Source organism: Myxocyprinus asiaticus, chromosome 12, assembly GCF_019703515.2.
Source record: "Myxocyprinus asiaticus isolate MX2 ecotype Aquarium Trade chromosome 12, UBuf_Myxa_2, whole genome shotgun sequence".
Taxonomy (NCBI): domain Eukaryota; kingdom Metazoa; phylum Chordata; class Actinopteri; order Cypriniformes; family Catostomidae; genus Myxocyprinus; species Myxocyprinus asiaticus.
This window is the reverse complement of record NC_059355.1, coordinates 7,938,692-7,959,617: the sequence shown is the minus strand read 5'-3', so window position 1 is coordinate 7,959,617 and position 20,926 is coordinate 7,938,692. Positions and strand designations below refer to the sequence as shown.

At 39.6% G+C, this 20,926-nt stretch overlaps 1 protein-coding gene across 6 annotated transcripts in view; it reads right to left on the bottom strand.

Moving 5' to 3' along the window:
• LOC127448829 (myc box-dependent-interacting protein 1-like) overlaps positions 1-20,926 on the bottom strand; it is a 51,553-nt gene that overhangs the window by 4,733 nt on the left and 25,894 nt on the right. For 2 of the 6 annotated variants that reach the window (XM_051711651.1, XM_051711654.1), the window contains 12 exons: positions 20,791-20,886; positions 19,510-19,617; positions 19,120-19,212; positions 18,181-18,266; positions 17,385-17,460; positions 16,476-16,531; positions 11,433-11,465; positions 11,050-11,113; positions 9,140-9,268; positions 6,500-6,523; positions 1,634-2,032; positions 1,187-1,252 (listed from right to left, as the gene is read on the bottom strand). In XM_051711651.1, coding sequence (XP_051567611.1) covers positions 1,187-1,252; positions 1,634-2,032; positions 6,500-6,523; positions 9,140-9,268; positions 11,050-11,113; positions 11,433-11,465; positions 16,476-16,531; positions 17,385-17,460; positions 18,181-18,266; positions 19,120-19,212; positions 19,510-19,617; positions 20,791-20,886 — 1,230 coding nt within the window. The remainder of the gene's footprint in view (positions 1-1,186; positions 1,253-1,633; positions 2,033-6,499; positions 6,524-9,139; positions 9,269-11,049; positions 11,114-11,432; positions 11,466-16,475; positions 16,532-17,384; positions 17,461-18,180; positions 18,267-19,119; positions 19,213-19,509; positions 19,618-20,790; positions 20,887-20,926) is intronic. The other 4 variants (XM_051711655.1, XM_051711657.1, XM_051711656.1 and 1 more) reach the window with 3 other exon arrangements.

The following is a 20,926-nucleotide window of genomic DNA, read 5'->3' as shown; positions in this document are numbered from 1 at the left end:
CTGTTCCAAAACCTGGCAAACTGCCTAACTAGACAGCAGTTTAAGGCATTATTTTAAGACATTCTCCTGAAGCTGAGGCTGTTCCAAAAATTAGGCAGCAACAATAGGCCTTATTTTGGCCAAATTCAAAGGCAGCACTATTTCCTTCATAGATAAGCCAATAGAGAGAATGCTGATTATAAATGTACTTCTATTACATTCAATACTGGAAAGTATCAAAAATACCACATTTTTTTAGGCTTATTTTATTATCTAACATGCTAACATCAAACTAAAGACAGTATAGGAGGAGGAGATGGACTAATCATAGAGAAAAATGAATGAGAGAAATCATAAAACTCACTTTGGCTGCAGTAGGAATGGGAGTCCCCCATTTCATTAAAAAAGACAATCGACTTTATGATAGAGGCATTGTCTGTTTGTTACTTTTCAATGTGCACAACAATTTGCTGGACCAGCCTGAAAAATACCTTTTTCTTTAGCATGATTAGAGCCAAAGAAGCTAACTTTGACTCCAAACTTTGATAACATTGTTGTCAAATTTTATTGCTGATTTGAAAAATTACGCCACTTGATTTAAAAAACAAAAACAAAGTCTCAGCTTTCAAAAATGCCAATGTTATCATGGAATTCAAATTACGAATGTCGTTTTTTATTCAGTATGTCTATGGTATCGAATCTCTAGAGCCTATTTTCTCAATAACAAAAGTTTATGACACCCAACATTTAATGCTTATATTGTAGTAAATGTTTGCCAAAACATAATATTTACAGCTCTAGAAAACTGAGACTTTGTACAGTACTTTTGTATATACAGTATAACTCAAAATGTACAGTAATTCTGGACTCAAGATAATGGCGCAGGTCACATTTTGTTTAAACATCTTCTTTTGGAAATTTGAGTCTTTTCCCGTTCAAGTAGATTGCCTACATAAAAAATTTATAAAAAAAGATGGCCTTCAAGTGAACTGACTTGCCTTAAAAGGATTTTGGTCAGTCACTATTGGAATCAATTATGAACTGAGTCTCCTGTGTGTTTCATATGAGGAGTGTTGCAATTATGTGCTGCCTAGCGTTTCAAATGAGTCACTTCGATTTTGGTTAGGTGCCTTGGAAGCAGTGGACAGCATGGTAGCTCACAATGTTTTGGAACAAGGCTATGTATTGGGTTTCCAACGCGACTCACCTTAAACAGTACAGAGGGAGGGAGCTCTGCTTCTGATGAGCCATTTGTCACCGTTTCAGCTCCATTCTAAAAACAAATAATGAAGACAAACAGTTTATGTCAGTTTACCTGAGCAACTCAGAAGAACAAAGAAAACCTGTTATACCCTGCCAAAAAGACAGCATTGCTGGTCACTAGCATGTGCAGCAAGGGGATACTGTTCCACCAACACCAGCGAGCCTAGACCAGCATGGGAATTCATGCTGGTCTAATCTGATCTTTTCTGCAGGGTATGCAGGAAAACAGCAGTATGAAGAAACGTTCAGCCACAATTATGTACAGTAGTTACTGACAGCTTACAATCACATAGACCCACAGAGCAACAAAATCTGCTTCTACACCATCCCTATCCTGCCACAATACTCCCCATATACACCCAGAATTCATCTAGACTCTCGCTCCTCTTACACTTTGAAGCTCCTCCCACTGAGGCTGCTCAGACCCCGCCTCCAAAGTCTGGGCAGTGCCACTGCCCCAGTTTGCATCTGAATCCTGCTCTTTCCCTACCTGGGACCCATCCTCGCCCCAGCACTCCACACCACCATCTTCCCAGTCTGGCTGTGCAGACTCAGACTCTACAGGCAAAGCGGTTTCATAGTCCCAGCCTGGCTGTACAGATGCACTCTCCTGCTCATCCCAGCTGGGTGGTTCATATGGCTGCACAGCAGGTGTGACCTCATCATCCCAGTTTGTAGTCTCATATGACTGCCCGTAATTCTGCGCAGGAGCTTCGTCGTCTGATTCCCACTGTTGAGATGGGTCTGCAGCTGGGGTTTGCTCAGGCTGGGGCAAGATGGAGGGGGTCATCTAGGATTGTTGTTGGATATTGGGCAGATTTGAGGGTTTTGGGTATTAAAATGGGGGAAAAAAAGGCAGGACAAAAGGGCAAGAAGCACCAAAGGTTCATGGGTCAAAGGAAGTTAATCAAGGCAGGGATGGGAAAGAGATGTCAGTTAGTGTTCAAATACATAATTCGTGCACCACTAGTGCCACCTAATGGAATTATTAATAAATAAGCAAAAAGAAATTACTATTTTCAAACAGATTTCCCGAACTGCTGTTGGTTGGGCAAACAGATAGTCCCGCCTCAAATTAATGCCATTGGTTGAGTTAATGTTTCAACACTGGGCTGGTCGGGGAAATCAACCAACCAATAGTTTACTTGTAATTGTCTCTGTATAATAGGCTTGAATAAGTATTTTAACATAAAAAAATTACATACATATTATGCCTTATCTATGAAATGAGCATAACAAATTTCTTGTTAAACCATTCTTACATACATTTTCAAATTGTGTAATGAAATGAACTTATGTATGGAGGGCCAAATTATTCAAAATTATAAACAGTAATTAAATACATATTTACAGTATATATATAAATAAATAATTTAATACATAATGAAATAATAAAAAAACCTATAAAATCATTCCATCTCAAAATAAATCAATAAATGTCTTGTATTTAAATTTTTTAAAGTGACGTGCTGATAACCATAATCCTTAAAATGGAAAGACACAAAGCTCATGCTTGAATGAAAAATCAACCCAAAGATCATGCTAAAATTAAAATAAACACAAACTAGTGCTAAAATTAACTAAAAATACTTTTATTGATTTAATTAGTGATTTAAATTGTTTTTGCAATTTCATCACGTATTTAATGATTTATTTTATTATTTACTTAATGATTTAATTTTGTGTAATTTGGCCTTCCCTAATTATAAACAATTTACACAGAAATAATTTCTGCTTTCATAAAAGGCCCATTACCTACAAGTTATATCCTGAGCCCCAAAAGGTTATGGTTCCGTTGTTTCTAACTTTATCTCTAGATCTGATCATTGCTTTGAACAATTTAATCTAACAGACTTATTTGTGATGATCCCATTTGCTCATTTGTTACTATTCCTAATCCAAAGCAATTTATAGTACATTTATTACAGGGTCAATCAGCATGGAGCAATCAGGGGTTAAGTGCCTTCCTGGATCTCTCCATGCAGGGTTTGAATTAACCACTAGACCGCCCCATTTGTGTGACATTATGTACTCTGCTATGCAAATACAAACCAAATGAATACATCAGTTGAAGTCAGAAGTTTACATACAATTAGGTTGAAGTCATTAAAACTCATTTTTTAACCACTCCACAGATTTAATATTACCAAACTATAGTTTTGGCAAGTCGTTTAGGACAACTACTTTGTGCATGACACGAGTAATTTTTCCAACAATTGTTTAGAGATAGATTGTTTCACTTTTAATTGACTATATCACAATTCCAGTCAGAAGTTAACTGTGCCTTTAAGCAGCTTGGAAAATTTCAGAAAATTATGTCAAGCCTTTAGACAATTAGCTTCTGATAGGAGGTGTACTGAATTGGAGGTGTACCTGTGGATGTATTTTAAGGCCTACCTTCAAACTCAGTGCCTCTTTGCTTGACATCATGGGAAAATCTAAAGAAATTAGCCAAGAGCTCAGAAAAAAAAAAAACTGTGGACCTCCACAAGTCTGGTTCATCCTTGGGAGCAATTTCCAAATGCCTGAAGGTACCACATTCATCTGTACAAACAATAGTACGCAAGTATAAACACCATGGGACCACGCACCCATCATACCGCTCAGGAAGGAGACGCATTCTGTCTCCTAAAGATGAACGTAGTTTGGTGCGAAAAATGCAAATCAATCCCTTGTGAAGATGCTGGAGGAAACAGGTAGACAAGTATCTATATCCACAGTAAAATGAGTCCTATATAGAAATAACCTGAAAGGCTGCTCAGCAAGGAAGAAGCCACTGCTCCAAAACTGCCATAAAAAAGCCAGACTACAGTTTGCAAGTGCACATGGGGACAAAGATCTTACATTTTGGAGAAATTTCCTCTGGTCTAATGAAACAAAAATTGAACTGTTTGGCCATAATGACCATCGTTATGTTTGGAGGAAAAAGGGTGAGGCTTGCAAGCCGAGGAACACCATCCCAATCATGAAGCATAGGGGTGGCAGCATCATGTTGTGGGGGTGCTTTGCTGCAGGAGGAACTGGTGCACTTCACAAAATAGATGGCATCATGAGGAAGGAAAAATATGTGGATATATTGAAGCATCATCTCAAGACATCAGCCAGGAAGTTAAAGCTCATCGCAAATGGGTCTTCCAAATGGACAGTGACCCCAAATATACCTCCAAAGTTGTGGCAAAATGGCTTAAGGACAACAAAGTCAAGGTACTGGAGTGGCCATCACAAAACCCTGACCTCAATCCGATAGAAAATTTGTGGGCAGAACTGAAAAAGCGTGTGCGAGCAAGGAGGCCTACAAACCTGACTCAGTTACACCAGTTCTGTCTGGAGGAATGGGCCAAAATTCCAGCAACTTATTGTGAGAAGCTTGTGGAAGGCTACCCAAAACGTTTGACCCAAGTTAAACAATTGAAAGGCAATGCTACCAAATACTAACAAAGTGTATGTAAACTTCTGACCCACTGGGTATGTGATGAAAAAAATAAAAGCTGAAATAAATCATTCTCTCTACTATTATTCTGACATTTCACATTCTTAAAATAAAGTAGTGATCCTAACTGACCTAAGAAAGGGAATGTTTTCTACGATTAAATGTCAGGAATTGTGAAAACTGAGTTTAAATGTAGTTGGCTAAGGTGTATGTAAACTTCTGACTTCAACTGTATATATATAAAATTCTGCATATATAGACTGATCAGCCACAACATTAAAACCACTGACAGGTGAACTGAATAACATTTATTATCTCATTACAATGTCACCTGTCAAGGGGTGGGATATATTAGGCAGCAAGTGAACAGTCTGTTCTTAAATTTCATGTCTTGGAAGCAGGAAAAATGGCAAGCGTAAGGATCTGAGTGACTTTGACAAGGGCCAAATTGTGATGGCTAGACGACTGGTTCAGTATCAAAAACGGAAGGTCTTGTGGGGTGTTCCCATTATGCAGTGGTTAATACCTACCAAAAGTGGTCCAAAGAAAGACAACCGGTGAACCGGCGACAGGATCATGAGCGTCCAAGGTTCACTGATGCACGTGGGGAACAAAGGCTAGCCTGTCTGGTCCGATCCCACAGAAGAGCTACTGTAGCACAAATTGCTGAAAAACTTAATGCTTGCCATGATAGCAAGGTGTCAGAACATTCAGTGCATCACAGCTTACTGCGTATGGGGCTGCATAGCCGCAGACTGGTAAGAGTGCCCATGCTGACCCTGTCCACTGACGATTGTGCCTACAATGGGCACGTGAGCATAAGAACTGTACCATGGAGCAATGGAAGAAGGTGGCCTGGTCTGATGAATCATGTTTTATTTTAGATCATGTGGATGGCCGGGTGCATTTGCGTCGTTTACTTGGGGATTAGATGGTAGCAGGATTCACCATGGGAAGAAGGCAGACCGGCGGAGGCAGTGTGATGCTCTGGGCAATGTTCTGCTGGGAAACCTTGGGTCCTGGCATTCATGTGGATGTTACTTTGACACGTACCACCTACCTAAAGATTGTTGCAGATGACGTACACCCTTCATGGAAACTGTATTCCCTGATGGCAGTGGCCTCTTTCAGCAGGATAATGTGCCCTGCCACACTGCAATAATTGTTCAGGAATGGTTTGAGGAACATGTCAAAGTGTTCAAGGTGTTGAGTTGGCCTCCAAATTCCCCAGATCTCAATCTGATTGAGCATCATGGGATGTGCTGGACCAACAAGTCTGATCCATGGAGGTCCCACCGCGCAACTAACAGGACTTAAAGGATCTGCTGCTTACGTCGTGCCAGATACCACATAACACCTTCAGAGGTCTTGTGGAGTCCATGCCTCGACGGGTCATAGCTGTTTTGGAGGCATGAGGGGGACCTACATGATATTAGGCAGGTGGTTTTAATGTTGTGGCTGATTGGTGTATATATATATATATATATATATATATATATACATACTACACATATACTGAATATAAATGAATGTATATATTCAATTTAAGGCATTTTTAGCTGGTTTCTGTTGTAATGGACTGCTGTGATTTCCACCTCCAAATTAACTATCTATTTGGGCACCTTCAAGGATAACTGTGCACCACATCAGGCAGCTCTTCAATGACAGTTAAAACTGTTGCTTTGATTGTAATTTGTTGACCCTCAGTAAATTTACGCATCAAACGGGTTGCCGCGATTAATCAGACCACCGTGGCTAATCTCAATTTATGCCAGGAGTGATCTTATCATCCATCAAAATTGAGCCAACACAGCAACAACTTCTTACCTCGCATGATTCCCATGAAGCCCCCTTCCATTAGGCAGCACAGAATGAAAGAGTAAGTGTGATACATCTGATACATTCTGTTTATACGTCTGTCACCATGTCAACAATAAGTACTGGAGAAAGCTCTCTTAAACAGTAACTCATAATGTTACAAACAGTATTCAGCACTTGTATAAACATGAGAGGGAACCATCTGTTTCAGGGGAAATTATGAGATCTCATAGTGGACAATGGAACACTATTCATGAGAGAATGAAGAAAACAGATAATTACAGAGAACAGTTAGGCTCAGTCAAGGTTTTCACTGTAAAATAAATTAAATTTAGGGTTGTTTCTCACCAAAACCTACTGTATGCCTTCAGTCGCATGGACTACTTTTATGACACTTTTGGGCACTTTTTTAAGCTTTAAAGTGAGTAAACCAGAGATTGCACATTCTTTAAAATATATCCTTTTGTATTCCATAGAAGAAAGTCATACGGTTAGGAACAACATGAGGGTGAGTAAATTATGACATAATATTCATTTCTTTAAAGGGATAGTTCACCCAAAAATGAAAATTCAATCATCATTTACTCACCCTAATGCCATCCCAGATTTTTAGAAGAATAATTCAGCTCTGTTGGTCCTCACAATGTAAGTAAATGGTGACCAAAGGAAAACTTTGAAGCTCAGAAGGTCCAAAAATTAGTCATAAAGGAGGCATGAAAGTAATCCATATAACTCCAGTGGTTAAATCAATTTCTTCTGAAGCAATATGATAGGTGCGGCTGAGAAACAGATCAATATTTAAGTCCTTTTTTACTATCAATCTCCACCTTGGCCAGCCCCAACCAGTAGGTGGCTGAATGTGAAAGTGAAAGTCACTTCCACACCAGCATTTAAAAGTGTAGATTTAAAGTTAAATAACGACTTAAATATTGATCTGTTTCTCACCCACACCTATCATATATCTTCAGAAGATGTGGATTTAACCACTGGAGTCTTATCAGTTACTTTTATACTACCTTCAAAGTTCTGGTTACCATTCACTTGCATTTAATGGACCTACAGAGCTGAACTATTCTTCATTTGTGTTCAGCAGAAGAAAAAAAGTCACACATCTGGGATGGCATGAGGGGGAGTAAATGATGAGAGAATTTTCCTTTTCGGGTGAACTATACCTTTAACATGCATCACATGCAAAGAGAGAGTAGTGGAACCAAGATGAAGACATTTCAGTTCCCAAAAAATCTTTGCAAAGAGGAAGGATGACTCCTTTTAAAAAAGAAAAAGCACACAGTCATACACAAAAAAATTACTCATATTATGTGGAAATGCACTGAAATGTCCTCTCTGGATTGTTGTAAATCTACAGCAATACCCAAGTTTGCAACATGCATTTGAAGTGGCATCTTGAATTTCCTTGACCCTGAACCCTGACTTGCCGTCTTGAACTCTCCTGTCCTCTGACACCCACCTGGTGGGTTGGAGCAGCACTGAAGGCTTGCAAAACATCAGGACCTAAATCCAGAAGATTACCCAACACTGGACCATTAAACTGTTGTGCACATACCAACACGATACACATACACCACCTTGACTGGGAGAGGCTACAGCAAACACTTGTGGTTTGGAGAACACAATATTTAATGGATCACTGGTTTGCTAGACAAGTGTACAGAGGAAGACTGGCTCGCACAGAAGAATTTAAGATTCTTAATCAACCAATCAAGAGAGTAAAGGGAATAGTTCACCCAAAAAATAAGAATTCATAATTAACTCACTATATTGTCATATTGTTCTATAATGACTTTGGGGTTGTTTCTTATCAAAACCTATCGTATGCCTTCAAAAGACTTGGAATATGATGCACAATACACATCGACTGCTTTAATGCTAATTTTGGTACCTTTTTTCTGTTTTGCTATTAACATTTTTATTGATTCTTATGTGAAATACTGAATAAACAGAACATATGCACACAGAATCAACTTAACTCCCATTATATTTGGGAACCTGTTTTTCAAGATCGTCCATTCTTGTGATCAGGGTGGAAAGTTTCGCCTCCATAGATGTGATCGCTCGACATATTTCTGCGAGGTCCTCCATGTCGGTTGAGATTTTCGTCAGTGCTGCAAAAATGTTCGAGATATCCCGACCTACATCACAAAGCTTGCTGCTGTCACTATCAACTGGACCTTTGCCATCTTGAACCTGAGAGGCATCCGACGCGTAAGAGTGTAAGTGCTTTTTAATGTCCCCACAGTCCGATGATTTTTCGGCATCCTGTCCTCCCAGCACAGTTTAACAAACAAAACTATTACAGTTCTCACTGGTTAAAATTGCTTAAATGGATAATTGCAGCAAAGTTTAAGTGGAGCTCGCCTTTAAGCGACCAACCCTCGCATAGCGTCACATGACTCCCCCCCAAAACATGAGATTTTGATGTCCTTTTACATTTTTGAAGCTTTAAAGTGAGTCGCTATCAACTGCATTGAATCAAAAATGACATGAGGGTGAGTAAATGCTGATAGAATTTTCATTTTTGGGTGAACTATCCCTTTAAGTTTAAATGAAATGAGCGAAGAAGAGAGATGTGTACAGGAAGGGAGAGGTGTGAGTGCTTAGATGAGACTGGGAGGTAATTTGACCTCTGACCTGTGAGGGGGTTGTAAGGTTAATGTCAGGCACCAGTGCATCCTCAAACAGGTTAATGATGTTGTCCTGTTTCACCTCCTGAGATGAAGCGGGCCTGGGGGGCCGTGGGACTGGCGGTCCTTCTCTGGACTGCCACAAAAACACGCACATAAACACACACATGCATATCAGAGCTGTGACTCAGTGGGCTGTTTAGATGCTCAGGAAATTTAAAGGAATAGTTCACCCAAAAATGAAAATTCTCTCATCATTTACTCACCCTCATGCCATCCCAGATGTGTATGAATTTCTTTCTTCTGCAGAACACAAATAAAGATTTTTAGAAGAATATTTCAGCACTGTAGGTCCACACAATGTAAGTAAATGGTAACGAAAAGCTCCAAAAATACATATGACTCCAGTGATTTAATCCATGTCTTCTTGCACAATCTAATTGGTTTTGGATGAGAACAGACCAAAATGTAACACCTTTTTCACTATAAATCTTGACATCATCAGTCTCCTTGGTGATCATGATTTCAAGCTCGATTACACTTCCTAGCACCATCTAGTGCTCTACGCATGCGTCAAGCACTATGAAGTGTTATCAAACTTGAAATCATGATGATCATAGCTAAAGACTGCAATAGCAAGATTTACAGGAAAAAAGGAGTTATATTTTGGTCTGTTTTCACCCAAAACCGATCAGATCACTATAGAAGACATTAATTAAACCACCGGAGTCATATGGATTACTTTTATGCTGCCTTTATGTGCTTTTTTGAGCTTCAAAGTTTTGGTCACCCTTCATTTGCATTGTATGGACCTACAGAGCTGAGATATTCTTCTAAAATCTTTGTTTGTGTTCTGCAGAAGAAAGAAAGTCATACATATCTGGGATGGCATGAGGGTGAGCAAATAATGAGAGAATTTTTGGGTGAACCATCCCTTTAAGAGCTGTTTGCTCATGGGGATCCAGGATCGAGTCCAACCTTGGGCATGTCCTGATCTCGCACCCCCTCTCTCAACCCTTGTTTCCTGTCTACACACTGTCCTATAAATAAAGGCAATTTATTTTTTTATTTATTTAAAAAAAAAAAAAAAATTTTAATTCCAAAACCAAAACCACCAAATAAGCATTTCTCACAATTTAGATTTTCTGTGTAACATGCTTTAAGTTTGTTCTGAAGGAAAAGTTTACCAAAAATTAAAATTCTGTCATTGTTTACTAATCCTTGTGTCATTTCAAACCTGTTTGCTGTTATTTTTTTAAGTGAAAAAAAAAAAAAAGAAAAAGAGTAAAAAAACAAACAAACAAACAAAAAAAAAAAACTGTGAAAATATTTTTCAAGATTTCTTTGAGTGAGGCTGAGTAAATGATGACAGAGTTTTCATTCTCGGGTGAACTATCCCTTTAACAAAGACAAGATCAAACCTCTATTGCCTGCTTAAAGTTAGTGACCTCATTGAGACTAAAGCACAAAGACTTTGTCTGATCACTGCCATTACTAGGGTTGCCAACTGTCCCGTATTAGCCGGGATGTCCCATATTTCGACGGAAGTGAAGACGTCCCACACGGGAAGCCTATTGTCCACTATTTCAGCAGGAAGACGCTTGAGCGGGACCCCGATCAGATGGCGAAATGCCCCGTATTGAATCAACAAAATGTTCAAAGGGGCTCAAGCGTCCTGTATTCGTGTGACAAAAAGTTGGCAACCCTTGCCATTACTAACATTAATACTGATATTCCCTTTATCACGATAAGACCCACTGAGATCAATTAATAATTTAAGAGATTGCAATGCACATCAACAAACAAAAATGAGGGCCCTGTTTGTATTTCTGCTTCTTTAGTTTCATACACATTCAAAGCCACACTCCAAAAGCACAGACAATTTGGCAAACATGCAGACGGATGATAACATATTACCTTTGATGGTGATTTAGGGATGTCAGACCCAGACTCTAAAAGATTGTGGTTGGCTGCTTCTTCACTGCATGGAAACATAGATAGTTAAAGAAACAGAACACTGCACTGTACATGCACTGCCAAGAGTGTCCTGTCTGAAATGCACCTCTAGTTGGCAGCACAGAACAATGTTAATACTACAGCCAGACAGTGTTTAAATCACTCCCATACAACTCCACACACGTACTGCATATCAAAGACATTCCAGTCATGCAGTTATTTTTCTTGTCAGCATGTGCACTTTGTCCCAAGCATGCTCAAATAAGTTTGTGGTAAGTTTCTGGAGCAACCAAGTGTTAGCACATCTTGTGAAAAATGAATACAGCAAACGTTTGTGCTGTTACCTCTTCCCAGTGCTGGCTGTCTTGACAACTTTTCTGTGGGTTTTTGGGGGAGGGTTGGTTTAATTTACAGGAAAAATAGCAACTTAACAAAAGTTGTGTGCTAGATCAGTGGTTCTCAATTTGCAGGTTTCAGGTCTGTTCTGATAAGGTCACAGACAGCAGGGAGAAAACAATGCTAAATGCAAATAATAAAATACAACTGACCATATAACCATGCCTATTTCTGATCAGAAAAAAAATAAGGGAGGACACAACTCTTCTCACGTTTTTGTAGATGACATCAAAGGCTGTGCATCCAATCAAACTCTACAGTATTTTGGCGCAAATTCATCTGGCATTTAAAGGGATAGTTGACCCGAAAATTAAAGTTCTCTCATCATTTACTCACCCTCATGACTTCCCAGATGTGTATGACTTCTTTTCTTCTGCTGAACACAAATTAAGATTTTTAGAATAATATTTCAGCTCAGTAGGTCCATACAATGCAAGTGAATGGTAGCCAGAACTTTGAAGGTCCAAAAGTCACATAAAGGCAGCATGAAAGTAGTCCATATGACTCATTGGTTTTAATCCATATCTTCAGAGGTGATATGATAGTTGTGGGTGAGAATGAGATCAATATTTTAGTCCTTTTTTGCTAGAAATTCTTCTCCCTGTCCAGTAGGGGGGCAAAATGAATGAAGAATATGAGGAGAATTTATAGTAAAAAACTTAAATATTGATCTGTTTCTCACCTACACCTATCATATCACTTCTGAAGACATGGATTTAAACACTGGAGTCATATGAATTACTTTCATATTGACTTATGTGATCTTTGGCACCCATTCACTTGCATTGTATGGACCTGCAGAGCTGGAATATGCAGATGAAAGAAAGTCATACACATTTGGCATGGCATGAGGGTGAGTAAATGATGAGAGAATTTTCATTTTTGGGTGAACTATAAGGTAATTAGGCAGATGCCAACATTGAAAGGTTACATGACATCCTCGAAAACCATGAACTATGCAAGGTAAAATAAAATATGACCCAGACAACATGAAATAAGTTTAAAAAATCCATATTAAAGATGTTTTGTGCATGAATTATTTGCTGCTCAGATTAATCATATTTTAATTATTTAGTATTTTTTTATATATTATATCATTATTCGTAATATGGTTTTGAGGACATTTTTGTTTACTTTTCTGCAATCCATTTTTTTTGTACTATACTGGGTCACCATTTGAACTCCTATGTAAAATCTGGGTCCTAAAGCAAAACCAGCTGAGAACCACTGTGCTAAACAACAGGAAATTTAGGTTACTCACGTAACCCATGTTCTCTGATAAAATGAGTGAGGTCTCTCAATATGGGATTCGCCTCAGGCGAATCAGACACTGGAAGCAATGACACCACATCTGTCAGCCGACAGACCAATCACAGCAGTGATAAGGGAGCCCCACCTCTCTTTATAAGACACTGCCACAGGTCCCTTCTTCATTCTCTGCATATCTCTTCTCTGTGCAACTGCAAGGAGGGAAGTGTGGTGAGATACCTCACTCCTGTTATCAGAGAACCAGGATTACCTGAGTAACCTAAAGTTCTCTTTCTAACATTAGTTCGGTATCTCACTATGGGATATAGCCAACTCTCGTTGTCACGTCTAGATGTGTTTTTGTTCATGTTTTGTGTTAATGTCTTTTATTTTGAAAAGTAGTTCTATGTCATGTTATTTCCTGTTTCCCTGCCATGTCATGTGATTCCCTGTTTCCATGTCAAGTCATGTGATCATCCTGTTTCTCTCATGTTCATTGTGTCTGTTTCCCATTGGTTCATGGTCTTGTTATTTGGTTCTATCATGTCATTGGTTTATGCTCATTGTCTTGTTATCTTGTTTAGAGTTCTGTTTGTTCAATGGTTTATGTTTCCCATGTCCATGTATTTAAGTCTCATGTTTCCATTGTATCTGGGTCAGGTCTTGTTTGTAGGTTTGTTTGTGTTGGCGTACTTAGTTCAAGTCAAGTGAAGTCAAGTGAAGTCAAGTGAAGTCAAGTCCATGTTTAATGTTATGTCATTCAAGTCAAGTCAAGTTAAGCCTTTTTGTTTGGATTCATGTTTCTGGATTTACCACGCTTCCAGTAATAAACTGCACTTGGGTTCTACACTTCATCGTCATCGTCTGTTCCTGCCTGTCATTGCTTGCCAGCTTACATTACAGGGACTATGTTACAGAATACCTGACCACCAAAATGAACCCAGCAGATCTACTAATACGTCTACGTCAAGGAAAATATTCTATAGAAGACTACGTGGAGGACTTCTGCATCCTGGCAGACGAGGTAAGCTTCAGTGAGATCGCCCTCTGTCACTTTTTTTTTTTGCAGGCTTGAATGAGCTGGTGCACTCCTGGATGCCTGGCAGTTGGAGTACCTTCAATCTGGCTCAATATATCGACCTTGCCCTGCAGATAAGTGGTTCAACTTTCACTGTAGGGGTGGCAGATAACAAGCCGGAGTCCCACGTCATGGCCGCCGAGCCAGAGTCCCACGTCATGGCCGCCGAGCCGGAGTCCTGTTTGTAGGTTTGTTTGTGTTGACATACTTGGGTCAAGTCATGTCCATGTACATGTTTGTTTAATGTTATGTCATTCAAGTCAAGTCTGTTTGTTTGGATTCATGTTTCTGGATTTACCACGCTTCAAGTAATAAACTGCACTTGGGTTCTACACTTCATTGTCATCATCTGTTCCTGCCTGTCATTGCTTGCCAGCCTACGTTACAGAGACTACGTTACACTCGTATTGCAGAAATGCTGCCCAAAGCAGAGAGTCAACTGACTTGTAGTGTCCAATCTACACTAACCCAATCAAATTCGCAAAGAATGGTTAGGTGGGGAGAACAAATAACACACTTGTGCTTTCACTGTGCTATTTATTTTTTAAACATTGGTAGATTGACTACTCACACCAAGGACTGAATAAGCCAATGATGGCTCTGTAACATCCAGTCTGTAAAATCGGACAAAAGTGTGAGGCGACACCCAATTTGCACAAATGTCCGGGACTGAAAAGCCCTTAAACAGCACCCATGAGGTAGCCATGCCTCTGGTAGAAGGAGCTCTCAAGACCTCTGGATATCGCAACCCCAGACTATTATAACTTAATATAATAGCCTCCGCTACCCAATGAGACAGGCACAGACGTGATATGGGTCTGCCTTTTTGAGAATCAGCCCAAGAAACAAAAAGCTGATTACTCTTCCTCAATGCCTTAGTTCACTCCACGTACAAACTGGTCACAGACAATTAAGCACTTGCTGAACACTCGGTGCTAATGACAGTCCGAAAGGCACCATCAAATTAGTAGGGTACTCCCTGATAAGCAAACTTTAGGAATTTTCTGAGTGATGGGTAAACACCAGTGTGAAAATATGCATCTTTCATATCAACTGACATAATCCAGGTTCTGGGACGAACAAATTGAGAGAGCGTTTGAGCGTGAGCATTTTGAATTTGTACCTTCTGAGGTGTTTGTTGAGGTTCCGCAAGTCCAGAATGGGATGAAGACCTCCCCCTCTCTTGGGGATGACGAAATACCTGGAGTAAAAGCCCTGGCGGCTGTCCTCCACCGGCACCATCCTTAAAGCTCTTTTTCTCAGCAAATTTACTACTTCTTCCTCCAAAATCAGAGCTCACTCCCCCTCCACTGTTGACATTAACACCTTGTTGAAGAGAGGTGGTTTTAAAGCGAATTGCAGGCGATAACCCCATTATATTGTAGATAAAACCCAGGGGTGGACTGCACATGCGGGCCAACTTTCTGCGTGAACAGAGAGGGGCCCGCTGTAGCTCTTGCTCACCGATGGTGCTGCAGCCTCTAAATTGGACATTATTTGAGAGATTTTTGTGTTTATTTTCACACATTGCTGTGCCATCGGCCCACTCTGCCTGGATGCACAAAGAATCTTTTATTTTTTGTCACACTCATGTTTTCATGCAAAAGCCTGTTTGCCCACGACAGCGAGACCTATGCTGCGGCTGCAGCTCTGGATGGCTCCCTTGAAGTGTGCAGGTTGAGATCCGCAATGATGTAGATCTCTTCCCACAATGCCGCGTCCAGCGCCCCGGTGCCAATTTGCTGCTCCATCTCCTCCATCAGCTCAGCTTGATACGCTGAGAGGAGCAAAGTGGCATTAAGAGCCCTTATGGCTAAGGCTGAAGATCGGTAGATCTCTGATAAATAGAGGCCGACAATCTCTCCATCCGCCCCGGCAATGAAGGGGGAGCGGATGAAAAGGCTGCCCGGCGATCAGGGTGGAGGTGATTTGCCACCGATACCTCGAACAGACAAGGGCTGGACATCCCTAGATCATCCATCCCATGCACATCCAGCTTAGAGAAACCTTTAACAGGCTCTGAATGAGAAAACGGCTTGTCCTAAAACGTCGCATCTCCGCGACACACGCTGGGATGACAGGAATTGATTGTTTGACCAGGGCAGCACGAGACGGCAGCCATTTACCATCATACAGGTCTCTCTCTGCACCCTGGCCCACCTGCTGTGGCCAGTTGATGAAGAGTTTGGCCACTGATTCAAAGAGGAGAGGCAGATCGGTGGAAACTTTATCCATTAAATCGCCCCAGCTGTGCTGTTCCAGCAAGAAACAATAGAAACAAAATCATTACAGTAGAAAAGTATGTTCACTTCGACAGTGAATATATTTGCAAAAGAAAAAGCCGTGCTCTGTGATGTACATGAATGGCTCGTCTAACGAACTGTTTAGCGACCACTCCTTGCGAGTCCTACTGAGGATAGCTTCAAAATAATCTTCACGGGGTAGAGAACGAGAATGAAGAAGAGACCTGTGGCAGTGTCTTATATAGGGAGGTGGGACTCCCTTATCACTGCTGTAATTGGTCTGTCGGCTGACAGACGTGGTGTCATTGCTTTCAGTGTCTGATCCGCCTGAGGCGAATCCCATAGTGAGATACCGAACAAATGTTAGAAAGAGAACCAGAAGTTTCTAAAAAGAAAATCAGATCCCAGATAAGTGCACTCACTTGCCTAGACGCTGCTCATCCAGTTTGGTCATAATATCACACAGATTCTGGTTCAGCTGTGAATGAGAGAGGAATTTTTTCATTTAAAGTGGGACACACTGTAGTCACTAACAATATTAAAGTAATAGTTGAAAAAATGAAAAATGTTCTCATCATTTACACACATTTCATCCCAGATGTGTATGACTTTCTTTCTTCTGCGGAACACAAACGAAAATTTTTAGAAGAATATTTCAGCTCTGTAGGTCAATGCAAATGAATGGTGACCAAAACTTTGAAGCTCCAAAAAGCACATAAAGGCAGCATAAAGGTAATCTTTAAGACTCCTGTGGTTAAATCCATGTCTTCTGAAGAGATTCAGTTAGTTTTGGGTGAGAACAGACCAAAATGTAACTCCTTCTTCAGTCTCCTTGGTGATCATGATTTCAAGCTCGATTACATTTTCTAGCGCTATCTAGCGCTCTGCACATGCGTCAAGCACTAGGAAGTGTAATCGAGCTTGAAATCATGATCGTGCCTAGAGACTGCAATGTACAGAGAAAAAGAAGTTACATTTTGGTCTGTTCTCATCCAAAACCAATTAGATCGCGCAAGAAGACATGGATTAAACAACTGGAGTTGTATTAATGATTTTTTTCTGCTTTTATGTGGTTTTTGGAGCTTCAAAGTTTTGGTCACCATTCATTTTCTTTGTATTGACCTTCAATGCTGAGATATTCTGCTAAAAAACTTCATTTGTGTTCTCCAGAAGAAAGAAAGTCTTTTACATCTGGAATGGCATGGAGGTAAATGATGAGAGAATTTTCATTTTTGGGTGAACTATTTCTTTAATATCAATGGTTTCTCTTAATATTGTCTCTTAATACTAGACAATATTAATACTGTCTATATCTATTAATATTGGATCACCTTGCCCATCTCCCTGTGAAATTTTTCCTCCAGGCCAGCAACACTCTGGAATGTGTTAACGTAGAAGCCAACACGACTGTGCAGAGAGAGAAAGAGAGAGAAAACTTAACATTACTAATCACATACTGTAATTTATAAAATACAACACATGAAGATTGCAAAGAACCTTAAAGGGATAGTTCAACACAAATGAAAATTCTGACATAATTTCTCACCTGCATGTCATTCCAAAATAATCCAAACATGTTATTTTTCACATGGCACACTATATGAGAATTTTTGAAGAATCTTAACACAGTTCTTTTCTGTAAGACTATGGTTGTCAAGCTACAAAAATGGCAAAAAAACACCAGCAAAGCATCTGAAAAGTAGTCCATGTGACTGCACTATATTTCAAGTGTTCGACAGCTTTGAGTGATGAACAGACCGAAATTTCCCCTCCACCATAGCTCTCAAATCAAATATGACACCTATGATGCAGGTGGGACATCAATGACATCCAACTTCATTGGTTATTGCATGTCTGATGACCAAACGGCATTGACGTCAAACCTGAAGCAACATATCTAAGGTGGCATATTTGATTTGAGAGATGCAGTGGAGGGGAAGATTTTCAGTGAATAACAACTTTCATTTCTACCTGTTAATCACACAAAGCTATCATATGGCTTCAGAAGACTTGGGGTCTTGAGGGTCGACGTGAGGGTCAATAATGACCGAATATTCATTTCTGAGTGAACTATTCCTTGGGGAAGGAATATTTGAGAGATGAGTGAGATGAAGAGGTGGTTGTTACCTGTTCCACAGAGTTGGAAGTTCCTCCTGGAGATCGTAATTAATCTCCTCAAATACCTTTTGAGCTTTTCCCAACTCTTCCTCAGCCTAAACACACACAGTCATTAAGGTAAAGACACTGTCATTTATGAAAATATATACTATATATAAAGAGCTATGTAACCATCTTTGTACCAAGTGGACTCTTTATCTACTGAAATTTGCAGTAAAACAGCAGTTTGTTTATCCACAAATGAAAATCTTGTCATTGTTTACTCGCCCTCACGTAGTTCCAAACTAATGATTTTCTTTCTGTTGTGGAGCACAAAATATTTTTTTTTGAAGAATGTCCAAGCTGCTCTTTTCCATAAAATTAAAGCAGGGGGTGATTTAAACTGAAAAGCTCCATAACTGAAAACAACGCTCAATAAAAGTATCATAAAATTACTCCATATGACTTTTGTGCTACATCTGAAGTCTTCTGAAGCCATACAATAGCTTTGAATGGAGAAAAAAATTAAATGTAAGTAATTATTTGCTAAATATTTTCCACTTTTAGTTGTTAAAATCTCATTCGCACTTTTGACTTTTACATTTACATTACAAGTCAATAAAAATAACAAATGGTTCTCACAAGCCTCGGTTCACTGTATGGAAAAGATTAGCTCGGATATTCAGCAAAATATCTCCTCTTTCATGGAAGAAAGAAAGTCATACGAGTTAGTAAAGACATGAGGCTGAGTAAAATTATGATAATTTTCCAATTTGTTCATTTTTTTTACTATGTCCATATATCATTTTAATACATAAAAACATATAGTAAAGACACCTGAGAAACAATGATGCTACATAAAGAAGCCACAAGACATCACATTTCTGTGAGTGGGTGTGGTCTGTGAGTAGGTGGGCGGAGTTAGGCAGTTTAAGTTAGGGTTCACGGGTTGAGTGACAGGTGAGTCACCTGGTTTCTTGAGAGGTTAGTTTGAGCAATTTGATGGGCTGAGATTATTCCCTGAGCCCAAACAGGAGCAGCCTTCTCCACCAGAGCCAATGGCTAGACATGCAGGTAAAAAAGAAGAGAGATCCAGTGAAACGGGCAAAGAGAAAAACAAAAAACAAAGACGAACGTACACAAGTGCTTTTGTTAGCTTGCACAAATTTCATCAAGCAAGATAATTAAAAAAGGAGAGTGTTTTCAAAAAGTGTTTAAAGAGCAAAAACACACATGCACCTACTCAAGCATTTAAATAGACTGTAATACATAAATTACACTCATTGTTTTAGCATTATGTTGGTTAGTTAACAAAAAAAGTATTAAAGACAACAGCAAGCTTGAATGGTCCACTGGTACCTTGGCAATTTTGGCCTCGTCCTTTTTCTTGCCTTTTTGTATAGACGCAAAGTGATGCCTGGCACTGTCAAAGTCTACCAGCTTCCTGTCACGTTTCGCGATGCGAGCCTGCAGAGGGAGCCAAAGAGTCAGGAAAAAACTGAGTCAGCAGTAACTTCTATATATACAGACTAGCTTTTTATATTTTTAAAAGAAAACATAAGTGGTGCTTGCCCGTGCAAAACTTGCGATGCTTGGGTACTGTGATTGGTTGCCAGGTGGCAGCTAAGTGTTTGATAAGGTGTTTAGGTTGTTTCTAGATGGTTCCTTACAGGCTCAAGCCAAAAGAGCACAGTCTCTATAATATTCTTGTTCCTAGATATTGCTCAGGTCCCTTTTTCAAATTAAGTTTATGGGATTTTTCTCCTGTTTTATTACACCGATCAGTCACAACATTAAAACCACCTGCCTAATATTGTGTAAGTCCCCCTCGTGCCACAAAATCAGCACCAACCCACATCTCGGAATAGCATTCTGAGATGCTATCCTTCTCACCACAATTGTACAGAGTGGTTATCTGAGTCACCACAGAATTTGTCAGTTTGCTCTGTACAATTGTGGTGTGAAGAATATCATCTGAGATGCAGGTTGGCACTGTTTTGGTGGCACGAGGGGGACCTACAAAATATTAGGCAGGTGGTTTTAATGTTGTGGCTGATCGGTGTATTTGCAAGACTAAAATCTTAAGTCTGATTGCATAGATAAATAATAGCAATCAGTTTGAGATATCAGTTGTTTGTAGCAGTTATATTTAGGGTTTAGGGGTAGGGTTGCCAACTGTTCTGTATAATATGGAATCGTCCCGTATTTAAGGGAACAAATCCGTTTGTCCCATGTTTTAGCATCTCACACACAAACTGATGACCCCAATTTTAAACAGAAAAATGGAAAACATTTAACAGCTTAATTATGGGGAAGAAAACGCTTGGCTGAAAATTAAAACATTGTCTTTCTCCATTGATTATAGCTTGGTTCTTCCCAAATTTAAAAAATAAATAAATAAAAATAATAAATTGTTTATTAAAAGTGAAGAGTGATCGAAATCTGGTTCTTCACGGCCGTTATATGAAAGCAGTTTTCATTTTAAGCTTATTAGGGGCTGTTCACACCAGATGTGTTTTTGCGTCCGTATTTAGAGCTGGAATGTCCCGTATTTGGCTGGTAGAAAGTTACCAACCATAGTTAGGGGTTTGTTCAAATCAATAACCTGGATAAGCACTCCTAATTAAAGCTAAAACAAACCTTTATGTCTGGAAACTGAGCCAAGTATGTATCCATAGAAATGAGGGCATTGTCCATAAGCTTCTCATGAAAATCCTGCCACAGGAGATCAGTGTCCTGTAAAACAAATGTGATCAGACACACACTGACACTGACA